General features: G+C 45.9%; 1 protein-coding gene across 2 annotated transcripts in view; it reads right to left on the reverse strand.

The window, feature by feature from the left end:
* The window catches only part of ARL11 (ARF like GTPase 11), a 96267-nt gene that overhangs the window by 38561 nt on the left and 39070 nt on the right, over positions 1-18636 (reverse strand). Inside the window, exon 2 of one of the 2 annotated variants that reach the window (XM_077484290.1) lies at positions 14686-14810. The exons of the other annotated variant lie outside the window; for it this stretch is intronic. Within the exon in view, the coding sequence (XP_077340416.1) occupies positions 14686-14691 (6 nt within the window). The 5' untranslated portion in view covers positions 14692-14810. The remainder of the gene's footprint in view (positions 1-14685; positions 14811-18636) is intronic. 2 annotated transcript variants of the gene reach the window in all.

Raw genomic sequence — 18636 nt, forward strand, 5'->3', positions numbered from 1 at the left:
ACTTTAAATACATGTTTAGATCCAATCTAAATAGGTGAATATTAGTGAATATTACATCACAAAATACCTCATACAAGCCAATACAGATTAAATTGACTCTTGTCATGTGGGACTGCCATTGCGGGTCTCAAATGACTATGAATAATATTGAACTGAATAAAGGATTGTAAACAATATAAAAAAATATGGCAAACATTTTCATCCAAAGAATTTTTGGCAGATTTTCGTATATTGTGTACACAACTTTCGACAGCCATTTCCGAATTTTCATCCGAAAATTCCAGAAGGGACAAACTCCAAAATTTTTCTCATACGTGAATAGAACAAATGATTTTCATTTAATGTGTACCACTTTCGTACAAGGAAAATCTGAAAAGAAAGACTGCACATTATCAGAAACAAAAAAAAAAAAAGCCTTTGTCGTACGACTTTTCATTCATCAGTTCAGATTTGCTTTGAAACTACGAGAAAAAAAAAATCAGATGCTCCTTTGTCCGATTTTCTTAGTGTCAGGATGTGTTACTTCATGCTTGTTCCCAGCTAACATTCTTAACCACTTTAGGACCGCCGCATGTAATACGTTGGCACAATGGCACGGACAGGCACAATCACGTACCCGTACGCGCCTGCCTTCCAGCGGGTGGGGGGGTCCCCTCCCGCTGGCTGCGGCAGTCCGTTGCGCTTCAGGAGCGATCCAGGATGAGGGGATGGCCATCCCCTCTCGATCGCTCCTGGCGAATGAGAAGCTTCCCCTGCCTGTGTAGTGTAAACACAGGCAGGAGGAAGTGATGTCACTCTCCTCGAGGCGGTCTTTTTGACCGTACGGCGAGGAGAGAAGACATCCTAGTAAGTGCACCAACACTACACTGATATGTAGGTACACATAGGCACACTTTAACCCCCAGTCACCCCCCACCCCCCTCCCAGTCACAGTGTCACTGATTGCAGTGATCATTTATTTACTGATCACTGCATTTAGTGTCAGTTGTGACTGTAAAAAGTGTCAGGGCAGTTAGTGTTAGGTCCAGGGTAGCCCCCTACCCCCCCCCCATAAAGGTTTAACCCCTTGATTGCCCTCCAGGTAACCCTTTCACCCCCTTTTGCCGGTGTCGCTAATCAATCGTTTTTCTGATCGCTGCATTAGTGTCACTGGTGCCGCTAGGTAGCTAGTTATTTTTTAGGTTCACCTCCAGGTTTTTATAGCATTAGGTACCCCCATATACTACCCAATAAAGGTTTTAACCCCCTGATTGCCCCTAGAGTTAACCCTTTCACCAGCGATCACCGTATAAGTGTCACTGGTGACTCTGGTTAGCCAGTTATTTAGGTTCCCCGTCAGGTTTTTTTTTTTTATTTATAACTGAAACAGGACCCAATCGGGTCGACAGATTACAAAACATTACATGAGACAGAAAATAAACACATTATTCAGAAAATTCAGAGACCAACAGGTCAAGTTATTATGTCGCTGAATATAACCGTAATATGTGACAAAGGAGAGAAAAACCAGGGTATGGCAGATTCGGGTTATTGTCAACTCCCTGGTGATCTTTTCTAATGTAGGTTGGTTCCGATGACCCAGGCGTCACTGAGTGTTCCGAGCCGTTTCAGGGCCCTCTGTCCCTTACAAGGGTAATTGTGTGTAGAGTTAATTCGGTGTGAGTTGTTGGGTTTGTGAGTCCGGTTCCTTAATTGTTTCTTTTTAGTGGGAGGGGATAAATAGCTCCCCTTATGGGGGGGGGGCAGTTATAGAGGATGCCTAAGAGAAGGCAAGAGATATGCACAGTAAGAGGGAGGGGATGGGGGGCGGCTGGAGGCCGTTTGGAGGGAGGGTGGGTGATTGAGAGATGTGGTTACGTCACTGGGGTGATTATAAAGGATATAGCTGCAGGGAGTTTTTTTAGATAGGGGTAGCTATATTAATGTTACTTAGGTTGGGGTTAAGGTTGAAGGGGGAACACATGAAGGGGGAGTACGACCCCCCCTCATATGATGTGGTTCCCTTCAGCGCCTGGCCTTTGGCCGAGTAGATAAAAGGTAATCCACATCTGCCAGGTTTCCGAAAACGCTTCCTGTCTATGTTGCGCGGTGAGGACTAGATCCTCCATCCGCCTTATTTCTTCTACTCTAGCTACCCATGAGGCTATCGTCGGGGGGCATGTGGACTTCCACTGTAGCGGTATACAGGCTTTGGCAGCGTCCAGCAAATGTCTAATCAGAGAATGTTTGTATGTTTTTTCCGGGGCGTCAGAGGCGTGTAGTAAGAAAAACGCGGGGTCTTCCGGTATCGTACGGTCTGTAAACTTCTGGGTGACCTCCCGTACCACTTTCCAGAAATTATGTAATTCGGGACATGACCAGAAAATGTGTAACAGTGTACCCTTATCTGCCCGGCATCGCCAGCACCTGTCCGACACCACCGGGAAGAATTTATGGAGCAATTCAGGGGTTCTATACCATCTCGACAGGATTTTATAGTTGGTCTCTTGAATTTTGGCACATATAGAGGATTTATGTGTAAATTTGAGTATCCGTTGTCTTTTGGCAGTATTGAAGTGGCAGTTTAGTTCCAACTCCCACTTAAGTAAGCCTGGAGGCATGAAGTCAGCTTTTGGCACATTCAGTAAATTGTAGGCTTGTGAGAGTGTGTGTGTGTGTGTGTGTGTGTGTGTGTGTGTGTGTGTGTGTGTGTGTTACGATGCCTGTGGCATTGCATAATTCCTCCAATAACGTGAGGGAGGAATCCTCTGCAGGAGGGGGATTCAGTGAGTGGAGGAAGTGGCCTAGTTGGCGAGCCCTCAGGAAGTCCAGTCCGAACTGGCCCGTGGGCTCGGAGAGCTCTGCTATTGTGTACCATCTACCCCTAGTACTGAAGTGGGAGGATTGAAATAGACCCATGTCTGCCAGTCTCCGGAATACTGGGTCGTGAATTCCCGGAAAAAAACTGGGGTTCCCCAAAATGGGGAAAAGAGGCGAGTTAGATGATATGGAGTTCTCTGCTATAAGGCGGGCACAAATTTGCGATGTGTTGCCAATCAGTGGGTGTCATTTGACTTCTGCTGGTAAGGACGAGGGGCTCTGTTAAGGGGGATCCCACTTTGGTGTTGTTCTAGTTGTGTCCAAAGCTTGGACTCAGTATGCCGGGCCCAGTCTATGAGTCTTCTTAGGTGTGTCGCTCGGTAATATGTGCGGATGTCTGGCAGCGCAAGTCCGCCATGTTGTTTGGGAAGGACTAAAAGTTTGTGTGAGAGTCGTGGCCTTTTCTTAGCCCAGACAAATTCCGTGAGCGCAGTTTGTACCCGCTTAAAGTAGGATGTCGGTATGTGAATGGGTAGGGCCTGCATGAGGTACAGGAATTTTGGGAGGATCGTCATTTTTAATATATTGCAGCGGCCTATCCACGAGTGTAGACCCGTGCTCCATTTGGTCAGTAGTGTCCTAACCGTGTTCAGGAGGGGCGGAAAATTAAGTTCATATAGCCGCGCGAACTTGCAGGGTATGTTTGTACCCAAATACTTCAGAGCGGTTGTTGTCCATTTCAGTTTGAAGATAGATTGTAGGTGGGCAAGTTGGGTAGGTGGAATCTCCAGTCCCATGGCTTCCGATTTGGCGAAATTAATTTTTAAGTTGGAGATAGCTCCATATGTGGTAAATTCCCGCAGGAGGTTGGGGAGGGAGATCGCTGGGGTGGTGAGTGTGAACATAAAGTCATCCGCATAAGCTGAGACCTTGTGTTGGGTTTGATGGACCTGCACACCCGAAATGTTGGGGTTTAATCGTATATGGCAAAGGAACGGTTCTAGGGATAGGGGCAAACAGGAGAGAAGACAACGGGCAGCCCTGCCTTGTCCCGTTGGTGATCGGAAATGGGTCTGAGAGTACACCATTGGCCCTAACTCTAGCCCACGGGGTCTTGTACGTTGCGGATATCCAATTTAGCATATTGTCGCCCAGGCCTATATGTCTCAACGTGGCAAACATAAACGCCCAACTCACACGGTCAAATGCTTTCTCAGCATCTGTGCTTAAGAATACGCTGAGTGTTTTGGTGCGGGTGACTGAATAGAGCAGGTTCAGGACTTTTGTGGTGTTGTCCCTTGCCTCTCTTGTGGGTACAAAACCTACTTGGTCCAGATGTATCAGTTGGGGCAAATGGATCTGTAGTCTGGTAGCTATTATTTTGGTGAACAATTTAAGGTCTGTATTGAGAAGGGATATGGGTCTGTAGCTTCCACAGATGGATGGGTCCTTAGCCTCCTTCGGTATAACTGATATATGGGCTTGTAGTGTGGTGGCGTGTAAGTTGTCTCCATCAGTGAGGCCGTTGAGCATCTTAACCAGATGACGCTCAATGCCGGGAACAGCAACTTATAGTATTGGAGTGTAAGTCCATCAGGCCCAGGGGCTTTACCGATTTTGGTGTTCTTAATTGCCGTTTGTATTTCGGTTACCGTAATGGGGGCCTCTAATAGTGCCCGTGATTCGGTGGGGAGGGTGGGCATGTGGGAAGTGACAATGTAGTCAATTATGTGTTCAAGTGGCGGAGGTGAGCTGTTCAAATTGTAGAGTGATTCATAGTAAGATTTAAACTCCTGTGTTATTTGCTGGGGCAGGGCTACCTTTTGTCTTGTCGAGGATTGTATGAACGGTATGTAAGAGGCTGTCCTCTGGTCACGTAGGGATTGGGCAAGTAGTCTGCCGCATTTATTTCCCGATTCGTAGATCTTTTTGCGTGAGATTTGTAGGGCCGTCTTTGCTTTAAAGTTAAGCAAGTCAGTGACTTGCGTGTGTAATGCGTCAAGTTCTCTTCTCAGTGAGTCTGTCGGGGTTTGTTTGTGTCTGGATTCTAGGGTTTGGAGTCTGTTAAGTAGTGAGGTCAGTTGGGCTGTCCTATGTCTTTTGAGTCTTGCGCCGTGTTTAATAAGTACCCCGCGTATTACCGCTTTATGGGCCTCCCAAACTAGGCCCTCTTCGCTGTCGGGTCCGCTGTTAGTGTTGAAGTAGTTAGAGATTACTCTCGTCACGTCCGCGAGGGTGTCAGGGTGCTTCAGGAGGCTTTCGTTGAGCCACCATGACTTCCTTTGATTTCTTTTGTAGTCTGTCAGGGTGTAGCACAGGATGACTGGGGCATGGTCTGACCATGTGATGGACCCTATAGAGGTGTTTTTCACCGCCTGGAGTTGGTTATGTTGTAGTACGATGTAGTCAATTCAGGAGTATACGTTGTGGGGACGTGAGTAGAACGTGTAGTCCCATTCTCCGGGGTGGAAGAGGTGCCAGGTGTCTATCAGCTGCGCTGCATGAAGGGCTTGGTGAATGGTTTTTATGCGCTTGCCCGGAAGTGAAGGAGCGGCCTGTGGATGTGTCTTCCTTCGGGATTAAGGGAATATTGAGATCTCCGCCCACAATAAGTTGTCCCACAGCAAATCTCTGTAGAGCAGAAAGATGCTTTTTAATAAAAGTGTGCTGCTGGGTGTTTGGCGCGTAGAGGTTCACAATGGTCACCTCCATGTCTCCAATCCGGCCCTTGAGGAATAAAAATCTACACATTGGGTCTGTTAGTACGGCTGTCAGGGTCCAGGGAATTTTCGCTGATATCAAAATGGACACCCCTCGGGATTTGGCTTCTGTATATGTCGAGCAGTATACCGTCGGGTAGTATTTGTTTTTTTGAGGATCAGTAGGGTATTGTCACGGAAGTGCATCTCTTGCAGAAGGACAATGTCTGCCCTTAAGCGCCTCATGTCGTTAAGCAGCATTCTCCTTTTTTCCGGGATGTTCAGTCCCTTCGCATTTAACTTAACAATGTTATATCTTCCATGGTTTAGGGGGGAGTGGGGCAGCTAGGTAACGGGTGGGCAGGGGGGGGAAGGGAAGGCGGGGGAGGGAAAGGGGCAGGAAAGGTCAATACAAGACTTTGGAGGGGGCAAAGGATAGAGTAGTGAGGAACAAAATCCTCTAGATGGTATCAGTTCTAAGATGGCGTGGGCGCACCCTCGCAAGCTGAGTGCCCGCAACAGTCGTCCTCCAGTTAGGCTGGTAGTCTAAAGTGTTAGCAAGGTATATGCTATGACGCTCCCCAGGGAAACTGGGTAACGAGAGCCGTCCTAAGTGGGGGTGTGTTTGGCAAGGGCCTTTGGGAGTCTCCCAGTCCCTTCCCGACCGCGCAGACCCTGCCTAAATTCAATAGGTGTGGGCCATCATTGTGCAGTCAGTGGAATATGATAGACAGGCATGTGTAGTGCAAGATGTACAGTACCAGAGCATGCAGTTTATCACTTTTTTTTTGTTTTGTTTCCCTTCTTAGCTGCTAGGTATCTTATAGGGTGAAACATGAACATAAACAACATAACAATTATAGCAATTATAGCAGAATGCATCAGATGAGTCATCGTAAGCGGTGTGTCCCCATGCAGACTGGCCTCCCCCCGTGCCATCCCCCCGCCCCGTCAGTGCACCCCCAACCCAGCAGCACCCATATGCCTCTCCAGGGCGAGGCGGGGTCGGGAAGGGTAACCCACGGCATTGTCCCCCCCGGCATCACCAGGTAACGTCATTAGAGCAGTGTCAATCACTTCACCCACCCAGCTCGCCCTCCCCCAGGAGCACCCCGGGGGGCTTTGCCCCTCCCGGTGGAAATTCAGCGCTCCAGCGGCACCCACCTCCTCAGTGTCCCGTTGGGGTCTGCCGTATCGTGGGTTTAGGGTCCTGTCCCCGCATGTGTTCTTGCCAAAAGTGTAATCCCCACCCTCCGTTAGCACTTACGTGACCGATATACGTGCCAGTATGCGGGTCCTCCCCACCAGGAGGTCTGCGGCAGGCCCTGTGGTGTAGGCCCTTCCAAGTCGTGGGTTAATGTGTCCAATGGGGCAAAAGGCATACAGGCTGAGTGTCTTGGTGTCTCTGGTTGTCAGAAACTGCAGGTGGTTCGAGGTGCCTCCTGAGTTTGGCTAACAGTGGGGTTACCTTAGTTTCCAGCGGTGGGGGTATTGTGTTGCAAAATGGAGAGTGGGGTCTGGTCCCTCAGTTGTGCCATCTGCTCAGGGAAGGGCACCCCCCCCCGAAGTCACAGCTGCCGGGCATGTCATTCGGGGTCCACCCAGGGGGCGCCGGGGGCCCTGGGTCCGAGGCAGAGTAGAATATGTCCGTGGCTCTCAGGGGTGTCCCCCCGCGTCCCGGTATCTCAGTGCTGTATCAGTTCAGGAAGGGGGGCAGGCCCCGGCCAGAGAAAATGCCAGAGTGTGTCAAGCTGGGGAGACTGGGGCACAGGGGCAGAAGTACCGAGTGTCGTGTTGCTGCGGCGGCTCCGTCACCCCCCGCAAAACACACCGAGGGGAGGAGCCGATAAAACAAAAGTCTGAGTCGTCCGTAGGACGTCTGGTGAGGAGGGGAGCACAACACTTAGGACAGTAATAGGGAATGTAGTCTGTCTATATGCTATGAACAGTGTGGCCAAGGAAAACGTTAGTGACTTTTAAGACTCACGTGACTCCATATTAGCAGTGGTGTGGGATCGACCCCTGGAGCTCTGTGTGCGTGGGGGCTGAGGGGGTCTGCCCACAGCTGGGCCATAGCGTCCCGGACCTCTGGGGAGTCTCAACAGCCACTTAGGGACCTGCACCGGAGCTGCTCCTATGCAAATGAAAAATTCCGGCAGATCTGCAGGTGATCGTAGAGTGAAGGAGGCTTGCGCTTTACAGAAAGTGACTGCCAGGGGGTATCCCCAGCAGTAGGTAAAGCCGTGTCTCCTTGTCGCCTCCAATGCCAGCTTTAGCATTGCTCTTCTTTGCAGCGTTGCTCTGGACAGATCCGGTAGAATCTGTATGCATGCCCCGTCAAACTCAATCTCTCCAGATTCCCATGCCTTGTGTATAATGGCCTCCTTCTGGGTGAAGCGGTGCAGGCGGCATAGTTCGTCCCGCGGTCTAGAGGGGTCTGTCGATCTGGGCCCCAGGGTACGGTGCACCCGGTCGATTTCAAGGGATGGCGGTGGGGGGTCCAGGAGATTCTGAAATATTGCCGTTACCGTCGCTGCTAAATCTTCCGGTCCCGTGGCCTCAGGGATCCCCCGCAGCCACAGGTTGTTGCGGCGGCTGCGATCCTCCATTTCTTCCAAGTGTAACTGCATCTCCTGGTCAACTAGCTCCTGCGAATCCAGTGCCTACTCCAGAGCCTGTAGCCTGGTCTCCAGTGCTGACGTACGGGTTTACCTGGAGGCCACTCGGTCCGTAACTGTGCGGAGCTCCGTCCTCACCTCCTGGATATCTCTGCTGTGCGCTTCCTCTATCCTCTGGATGAGCGCTTCTATGTCCGCTCTGGTCGGCAAGGCCTCTATGTCGTAGGAAGAGCCCGGAGCATGGTTCGGAGGTCAGCATCCAGCTGGAGCTGTGCGGGGTCTGGCATGCCTGAATAAAATGCCGCTGGGGTCCCTGTGAAGCTGTCCGGTTCCCCCAGAGGAGCTGATGCAGTGTGTCGGGGCGATTCTGGGGACTGTGTCATGCGCGTCATGTGCGGTACAGCTGCTATGTCTCCCGCAAGTCGCCTCTCTGGACCTCCAAAGAAGCTCTGGATACTGGGCTGGGAGGTCTGGGTTCTGGTCCCTCTGGAGGTCGAGCGAGTCTTATAGCGATTTGGGGTGTTCATGCAGTGCCCAGCGATCCCGAACGTTGCATTAGGGCCGCAGATGGTCGGGTTAGGCCGGGAGCTCCGTCTAAACACTACTTTACTCGGCCACTGCCAAGCCACGCCCCCTCCCTCTTTTTATATAGTGTCAGGGACCCCCATATACTACCTAATAAAGGTTTTAACCCCCTGATTGCCCCTAGTTAACCCTTTCACCAGTGATCACTGTATAAGTGTTACGGGTGACGCTGGTTAGTTTGCTTTTTATAGCATCAGGGCACCCACCATTTATTACCCAATAAAGGTTTAACCCCCTGATCACCCGGCAGGTGATATCAATTAGGTTTTAGGGTCAGATAGGGTCTGTCTCGCCCCAGGCAGCGCTAGGTTAGTGCCAGTACCGCTAACACCCACGCACAAAGCAAAAACCTCCCATAGTGGTATAGTATCTGAACAGATCAATATCTGAGCTGATCAGATCTATACTAGCGTTCCCAGCAGTTTAGGGTTCCAAAAAAACGCATTGTTAGCGGGATCAGCCGAGATACCTGAAAGCACCTGCGTTTTGCCCCTCTGCCCAGCCCACCCAAGTGCAGTATCGATCGATCACTGTCACTTACAAAACACATAACTGCAGCGTTTGCAGAGTCAGGCCTGATCCCTGTGATCGCTAACAGTTTTTTTTTGGTATCGTTTTATATTTAAATCCTGAAGGCGGTGCTTGGTTTTCGGGGTTCCATATGCGGCTAGGCTCCCAAAAAGTCCCCCACATGTGGTATCCCCATACTCAGGAGAAGCAGTAGAATTTATTTTGGGGTGTAATTTCACTTATGCCCATAGCATGTGTGAGCAATATATAATTTAGTGTCAACTTTGTGCAAAAAAAAAAAAAAAGTTTGTAATATTCCCGTAACTTGTGGCAAAATATAAAATATTCCATGGACTCAACATGCCTCTCAGTAAATAGCTTGGGGTGTCTACTTTCCAAAATGGGGTGCCGTACGCGGCTAGGCTCCCAAAAAGTCCCACACATCTGGTATCCCCATACTCGGGAGAAGCAGCAGAATATATTTTGGGGTGCAATTCTACATATAACTATGGCATGTGTGAGCGATATATAATTTAGTGACAACTTTTTGTAAACTTCTTTTTTTTTTGTCATTATTCAATCACTTGGGACAAAAAAAAATATTCAATGGGCTCAAAATGCCTCTCAGCAATTTCCTTGGGGTGCCTACTTTCCAAAATGGGGTCATTTGGGGGGGGGGTTGTACTGCCCTGCCATTTTAGCACCTCAAAAAATGATAGGCAGTCGTAAATTAAAAGCTGTGTAAATTCCAGAAAATGTACCCTAGTTTGTAGACGCTATAACTTTTGCGCAAACCAATAAATATACGCTTATTGACATTTTTTTTTTACTAAAGACATGTGGCTGAATACATTTGGCCTAAATGTATGACTAAAATTTAGTTTATTCGATTTTTCTTATAACAAAAAGTAGAAAATATATTTTTTTTTTTTCAAAATTTTCAGTCTTTTTCCATTTATATCGTAAAAAATAAAAATTGTAGAGGCAATAAAATACCATCAAAAGAAAGCTCTATTTGTGGGAAGAAAAGGACGCAAATTTTGTTTGGGTACAACATTGCATGACTGCGCAATTACCTGTTAAAGCAGTGCAGTGCGAAATTGTAAAAAGACCTCTGGTCCTTAGGCTGACAATTGGTCCGGGGCTTAAGTGGTTAAAGCATTGGCCGCTCCCATACTTTTTTTTTCCCCCATGACAAAGTCACGTTAACGGTCATCATATATCCTGCCATATAGAATAAGAGAAAAACTTAGGAGTCTATTTTTAATATATTTGAGGTCACATGCATTCTGCATGAATTTTGGCCGTAAACTCGGGAATGGATTAATTCCTATGATCGTAAGCTCCATAATGCCAACATGCAGTATATTTTCTCATTGATATATTTCAGAAAACTATAATGCATTTTGGCCACTAGATGGAGCCAATGATTATAGGAATTAATCTATTAGAGAAATTGCAGCCAAAATTCCTTCAGGCTGCACGAATGTGTGTGACATTCGTGCGGAAAATGTTTTTAAACTAGACTCCTTAAAGCGCATTTAAATCCAAAATCTGTCAGAAAACATGGCTTTGGATATACTGTGGGGTTATTGTACTCGGCATAGCGATCTGGTCTTGATGAAGTATTGATTAGAATACTATAGTTCCCAACTGTCCTTGATTTCAAGGGACTGGCCCTGATTTGGAACAAAGTCCCTCTTTCCTCCTCATTTTGGTCTGATTTATATAGTTGTGTTTCCCAGTGCTCAACCTTTCATCCATTTTCTAAATTCTTGCATTTATAAATGTCAAAAGCCAGTATAAAAGGAAAAGTAGTGCTAAAAAAAATAAAATAAAAATAAAATAAAAAAATTACTTATGGGTTTAACTAATAATTTTCTTGTATAATTCTCCTTTAGGGAGCGTGGCAGGGTTGGGTGTACTATGCCTACATTGCTAATAGGTGTCCCTTGTACATTTCAAAAGTGTGGCATACATTTTTATTCAGCCCACTTTACTCGAATACCCCTAATTAAAATTGAGTGGAACCAATTGTCCTGAGAATTCACCTAATTAGAAAATAGAGTCCACCTGTGTGTATTATAATCTCAGTATCAAAATACAGCTGTTCTGCGAAGCCCTCAGGAGGTTAGTTAGAGAACCTTAGTGAAAAAACAGCATCATGAAGGCCAAGTAACACAACAGACAGGTCAGGTATAAAGTTATGGGGAAGTTTAAAGCAGGGTTAAGTTATAAAAATGATCCCAAGTTTTGAACATCTCACGGAGCACTGATCAATCGATCATCCAAAAATTGGAAAGAGTATGGCCCAACTGCAAACCTACCAAGACATGGCCATCCACTGAAACTGACAGGCCAGGCAAGGAGAGCATTAATCAGAGAAGCAGCCAAGAGGCCCATGGTAACTCAGGAGGTGGTGCAGAGATCCACAACTCAAGTGGGAGAATCTGTCCAAAGGACAACTATTAGTCGTGCACTCCACAAATCTGGCATTTATGGAAGAGTGGCAAGAAGAAAGCCATTATTGAAAGAAAGCCATTAGAACTACTGTTTGCAGCTTGCGAGAAGCCATGTGGGGGACACAAACATGTGAAAGAAGGTGCTTTGGTTAGACGAGACCAAACTTAAACTTTTTGACCTAAAAGCAAAAGGCTGTGTGGCAGAAAACGAACACTGCACATCACCCTGAACACACCATGCCCACCGTGAAACATGGTGGTGGCAGCATCATGTTGTAGGGATGCTTTTCTTCAACAGGGAAGCTGGTCAGAGTTGATGGGAAGACGAATGGAGCCAAATACAGGGCAATGTTAGAAGAAAACCTGTTAGTCGGCAAAAGACTGGGGCGGAGGTTCACCATCCAGCAGGACAACCCTAAACATACAGCCAGAGCTACACTGGAATGGTTTAGATCAAAGCATATTCATGTGTTAGAACAGGCCTCAAAATTTCCTGAGCTACTAGCCAGGCCTCAAGGGTTACTCGCTACCAGTTGCCCCGTCCAACACTTACCTTGCCCCGCCCCTAATCACACCCTCAAAATATCTCATGAATGACACTTTTATGCAGAATTAAGTTACAAAAACAAATAACAACTTTATCAGTACCCCTCAGCACAGCCTCACCTGTGCCCAACACTGCAGCCTCACCATGGCGGAGGAAGAGAGGGTGGCTGGATCATTACTGGAGGAAGAGGGGAGCCAAAGGATCAGAGCACGAACAGCATGCTTTTACAGCTTACATGAAATTGCATCCGCTCTGCTCGCCGTCACACACAGGCCCACCTCCTCCTAACCCCATGGCTGTGATAGATAGAACACATCCCAGCATTGGACCCGAATTGTTTATCACAGGCGTGGGGGTTAGGAGGTGGTAGGGCTGTGTGTGATGGCGAGCAGAAGAAATTTCAATGTAAGCTGTAACAGCATGCTATACTGCTCGGTGACCCTGTAGCTCTCCCTCTTCCTCCATGCTCTCTTCCACCGGGGCGATCACTGGGAGAACGGCTGCCGATCAAGCCCACCCGCAGGGGGTGCTCGCCTCCCCCCACGCAGCCCAGCTCCCAAGCCCTCTTTTTCCACTCACAAAATGCAAGTAGGCGAGTGGAAAATTTGAGGGCTGTGTTAGAATGGCCGAGTCAAAGTCCAGAACTAGTGTATATCCAATTGAGAATGTACACTGCTGCTGAACGTCCATTTACCAGCAGCAGTGTACATGAGGCCTAAGAGGTCGGGCTGGCAAATAATTGAGGCCTGCTGGAGCGGTTACAGTTTGTGGGAACCGGCGTCGTCCTCTGGTGGGCAGTGCCTCCTCATCAGTGCCGCCGATCAACACACATCAGTGAAGGAGGAAAAATATATATATATATATATATATATATATATATATATATATATATATATATATACGTATGAAGATTGCATGCTGTTTTAGAAAGTGCAGTCAATCATGGAAAGAAAATATGTTTCGAATGTATGGCTGTCATGGGTTCTTAGAAGCCAAGAATGCAACTTCCACTTTTCTGAAAACCAGAAGACTAATGCCATTGCTGTGAATCACCTTTACATAACAGCATAACATACCAGACAGACTATGGGCCTCCTAATTGTGTCTAAAGTAAAGTGTGTTCATTAAGCCCACACTAGGAAAATGACAATGGTCAATCTGTATGCTTTTTTTTCTTTAGAGACCCTTTCCAGTGGATGGTGAGCTGCTAGTGACCTGAAAGGGGCTTTACACATGGAGCGGGCTCCAATGGAGTCCACCTGCACACCGGATAGTGTTTTCACTGATCCCCACTGAGCAGACAGACGGCGGGTCCGCTCTGTTTATGCAGAGCGAACAGAGACACAGCCCGCTCTCCTTTATGGGTGGTCGGATGTAAACGGACCTCCTGCGCGTTTACACCGACTGCCATCCAACCTGAACGGATCCCCATTCGTCTGTTTTTAGTGGACAGCACTGAGGAGACTGGAGGATCCGATCAGGTCTGCCTGAAAACTGACAGGCGGACCCGATCAGTCTGCCCATGTGAAAAGACCCTTAGTGACCTGTTGGATATTGAGAGAGGCGCCGTCCATGAAAACAAACTGGTTGTGGCTATTACAACAGGGCATAATAGGAAAGTATGCAAATATAGCTAATCATCAACCTTTACCAGCTTAAGGGAACTTGCACAGGGTACTGGTGTATGATCAGATATCCTGATATAGAAAACATGAGGATTAGCTGCATAGCACATCTGTGTATTTGTGCTAGAATACTGACTCGCAAAGGAGATTTTTGGAATTTTGTTTTTTACTGATCTATATGCAGGTTTATGTGCCATGGGCACATAATGTGCTGAATTTAGATCAGTAAAAAAAAAAAAAAGCCTGAATGCCTATAAATGGGGCGTTTTTAGGCTTCCACGTGCCTTATCCTCTAGCATGGTAACTCACTAGAGTGGCCTGAAAAAAATATAAAGCTATCTGTTAGATGATTGTAAATGGGAGGTAGTTCAATGTACAGTTTGCAGTATTCATACAACTTTTTAACAATGTAAATGCATTTTTAAAGAGGCTTCTTCAATCTCTATATGGATACTTAGTTGTGAAAAAATTGAAAGCAATATGTGAACTTCTAATGTTATCCAGCAAACACTGCAGCTGTGCTATAATCAGAATAAATAGTGGACGAGACTGCAAGGAGTATCTCTGAGAATTTCTTCCCCAAGCAGGGGTTTTTGAGCTCACCAGATTACTAACAATATAGCAGTGTGGGCTGGAGCACTACAGCTATTATTACTACGGTTCTAATATAGTGCTGTCAATTTACACAGTTTATATTATATATATATATATATATATATATATATATATATATATTACATTCCCATCAGTCCCTGCCCTCAAGGAGCTTACAATCTAAGGTCCCTAACTCACATTCATACATATACTAGGGCCAGTTTAGACAGGAGCCAATTAACCTACCAGCATGTCTTTGGAGTGTGGGAGGAAAATGGAGTATCCGGAGGAAACCCGCACAGGGAGAAAATGCAAACTCCAGGCAGGTAGTGCCGTGGTTGGGATTCAAACCAACGACCCTAGGGTTATGCCTGGAAGAAAGAGTAAAAGTATTAAGGTAGGATGCTCTCCCTCTATGTATCTCAAAGTTTATGTTTCAAAATTGACTGGACTGTACCAATAAAGCAAAAATGGCCCTGGGGTTATCTCTTGCCCATGCCTCCTGTGCCTTTTACATGTAACCATCCCATTAACATTGAGCAAAGTTCAGAGCTATGATGAAGTTTGCTTTGGCATGACATGCCTTTGAATACATTTGATTTAAAAATAATGTGCTGTCTCTTAAAGTGTCACATGTGAATAAAAAAAATAAATCCAAATGATATATTTGATATTTTACAATGTCATATCCACTGTTAATTACAGAATATAGAGAAAATCATTTGTAAAAATTTACATATTAAACATTTTCCATAAAGTGCAAAAAAATTCAATAAGTGAATAAATATAATTACTAAACAATTAAAGTGATACTAAAGTATTGCGTTTTTTTTTTTTTTTTTAAATAACATACATGTTGTACTTACCTGCTCTGTGTAGTGCAGGGGTGCCCAACTTTTTGAAGAGCGAGGGCCCCTTAAGCGACTTGGTAACTAGTCGCGGGCCACAAAGAGCAGAGCAGGTGGATGACAGGTCTGTGCAGAGTGGACATGGACACAGCCCACTCTACTCTATGGGTCCTCCGATACGCCCCGATGGAAGGGGATTGATCCCCTTCTGTTATAATTTTTTTTTTAGCGAATCAGATTGGAGGTAGGCGGGTGTAAAAGGACACAAATCTGTTTACATCTGCCGTTTAATAGAGGTGAATGGAGGGTCCGATTGAGTCGGGCCAATTGTGTGAAAGGGGCCTTTCACACTAAAGCAGAACAGCGCACCTGTGTCTTTCCTGCGGGTTAGCTACACTTTGCCCTAGACTTCTATTATATCCAGCAGGTGTGGTGCATCGGCTTATACAGCTCTGCTCCACAGCTGCTTGCTTTGCCAGCTTCATTAACACAGATGCTCTGGGATGGCGGGTCTGCAACCCATGATCTGGACTTGCCAATCTGCCATCCCACAGAAGGAGGTCGCAGGCCACATCAGAGAGCTCCGTGGGGCACTGGTTGGGCACCCCTGGTGTAGTGCTTTTGCACAGAGCAGCCCGGATCCTCCTCTTCTCTGGTTCCTCTTCCATGCTTCTGGCTCCTCCCTCCTGTTAAGTGCCCCAAAAGCAAGCAGCTTGCTTTAGGGACACCCGAGCCGAGGCTCCCTGTGTCCATTCAAACAGGGAGCTCTGGCTCGACCCCAACTCTCTCCTCATTGGCTGACCGACTGATTGACAGCAGCAGGAGCCAATGGTGCAGTGCTGCTGTCTCAACCAATAAGGAGGGGAGTCCGGAGCAGCCGAGACACTCCCGCAACATCGCTGGATCTAGATGGGCTCAGGAAAGTATTGGGGGGGGGGGGCTGCAGGACACAGAAGGCTTTTTATCTGAATGCATAAAATACCTTTACACACCCTTTAATTCATAAGCAAGTAAATTTAAAAAAACAAACAAAGTCCGTCCGTGTGCAAAGAAAAGTGCTCCGTCCTGAAAGATTATATTAAACACTTGACCACTGGGCACTTAAACCCCCTTCCTAACCAGACCAATTTTCACCTTTCGGTGCTCTCCCTTACTCAATGACAATTACAATTACTCAGTCATGCAACACTGTACCCAAATTACATTTTTGTCCTTTTTTTCACACAAAGAGCTTTCTTTTGGTGGTATTTAATCACCGCTGTTTTTTTTTTTTTGCGCTATCAAAAGAGACTGAAAATTCGGTAAAAAAAAAATAAAAAATTCTTTGTTTCTTTTAAAAGTTATTGCAGAGTATTGGCGAGTATTGCACAGTGTTCCAGAGTATTGGCAGAGTATTGCACAGTATGGGCAGAGTACTGAAGATTATTGGTACAGAGCAGCACTGTGGGCACTACACATCCAGCCCACAGCGCTGCTGCCATCTCTCCCCCTCTCACTGTACTGATCGGTACAGAGAGGGGAGGGAGGAACTGACGTCATGACGTGACGCTGGTTTGTTTACAAGTGATTGCTCCGTCATTTGACGGAGCGATCACGTGGTAAACGGCCGATATCAGTGGGCGTTTACCGTGATGCGGATCTGGCAGTCATGGATGTTCCCGGGTGCGCGCCCCAGGGGGTGCGTGGGAGCAGGATTCTGGGAGGATGTCCCACGGAATTCCACCCAGAAAAAGCCGACCTCGCTATAACAGTTTTTCAGCTATGGCCCGGTCGGCATGTGGTTAAAGTGCTTCTGTGTCACAACTGTGAGGGCAAACAGGCTGCTGTTTATATATATATATATATATATATATATATATATATATATATATATATATATATATATATATATATATATAATACGTGTGTGTGTGAGATAGATTATATATATATATATATATATATATATATATATATATATATATATATATATATATCTATCTATGATATGTGGGTATGTTGCTAGCCATCACTCTAAAGCTTATCATACACTAGGAGATTTTCAAACCAACTTTCATACAAACTTCATGCAAAAAATTCTTATCTGTACATTAATGACAATCCTCAAGTCATCCAGAGTAAATTATATTTTGAATATTTTCTAACATTTCATTTTGGAACGAATGTAAGGTCTTCCAAAAACTTTCCGTCTTGCTCCTTCGAATTTTCTCGTCACTGTAGTTGAAAACAATTGTTGATTTGACCCCACTATTGCTTAGAAAATGAAATGAATGTTCCTGAAATAAAATTTCACTTTAAAATTGTGGTGCTGCAAAACTTCCAAGGCCAAGGCCCATTCGCCAAGATCATTCCTTGTCTCACACTGCCATAGGCGTGGGTGATCCCAGCATTTATGGAAGGAAGGCTTTTGGACTGGAATTTTAGGGTGACAAAGTGGGGACACCAAGCTTTACATTTGCACACACACTGCCACCCAGCTTTGGTAGCTAGCTTCTTTTTTTCAGAAGACTTGGGCGCTGTCACTGTCTGTTCTTCTGATACAGATTGCTTATCTTATACTGCATTTATGTTTGTAAAAAGGGTGGTGACTTCAGTTCCTTCGTTTTTATATACCAAACCTCTGTTTTGTGAACTTTAGCCCGAATGGCTAACAGCAAACCTGTTTCTTCATAGAGTGTGACACAATGTCACTCCCAACTGAAGCAAAGACCTGTGACTCGTCAGCTTGATAATTGCTGCACCTACTCCCATCAATAGTCAAGACTGGTGTATGACTACATGGATATAACCCGGTACACAGTAGACCTGAGTCATTTTACTTGGCAATAAAAAGAATAATGTCACATGCTCCTTGACTCTGAAAAGCAAACACAGCTGCCTAACTGCATTTGTTTATTAGACATATTGATTCTTTATGTCTATTAAGGGATACATTTGACACTATCCCATAGACAGCCATTCTTATTTGGAATTTATGTGCAATTTTTTTTTTAGCAGTAAATACTTAAAAATGGCTTCATTCTTTTGGTTCACAACAATAAATAATGTGATATGACTTTGCCTTCACATGAATCCTGATCACTCACCCATAACATAGCCTTATTTCACCATTCTTTTGACTTTAAATAGTTAATTTCGGCCAACTTTGCACAAAAGTACTATGTAAAGTCAAAGGAATGGTGGAGTTAGGCTTCAACCCTTCACTGCCAGGCCCTGTGTTCCATTTTGTACACTTCTTAAGTGGCCAGACCATTTTTTCAAATTCTTTTGCTTTATTATTTTTCACTTATAGCTTTCAAAATTTGTGAAAGACCCCCCAAACCATATATTTTCTGACAGCACATGATCG

The sequence above is a fragment of the Lithobates pipiens genome, unplaced genomic scaffold, assembly GCF_037356315.1.
Source record: "Lithobates pipiens isolate NorthernLeopardFrog02 unplaced genomic scaffold, aLitPip1_a1.2 Scaffold_16, whole genome shotgun sequence".
NCBI classification, from domain to species: Eukaryota; Metazoa; Chordata; class Amphibia; order Anura; family Ranidae; genus Lithobates; species Lithobates pipiens.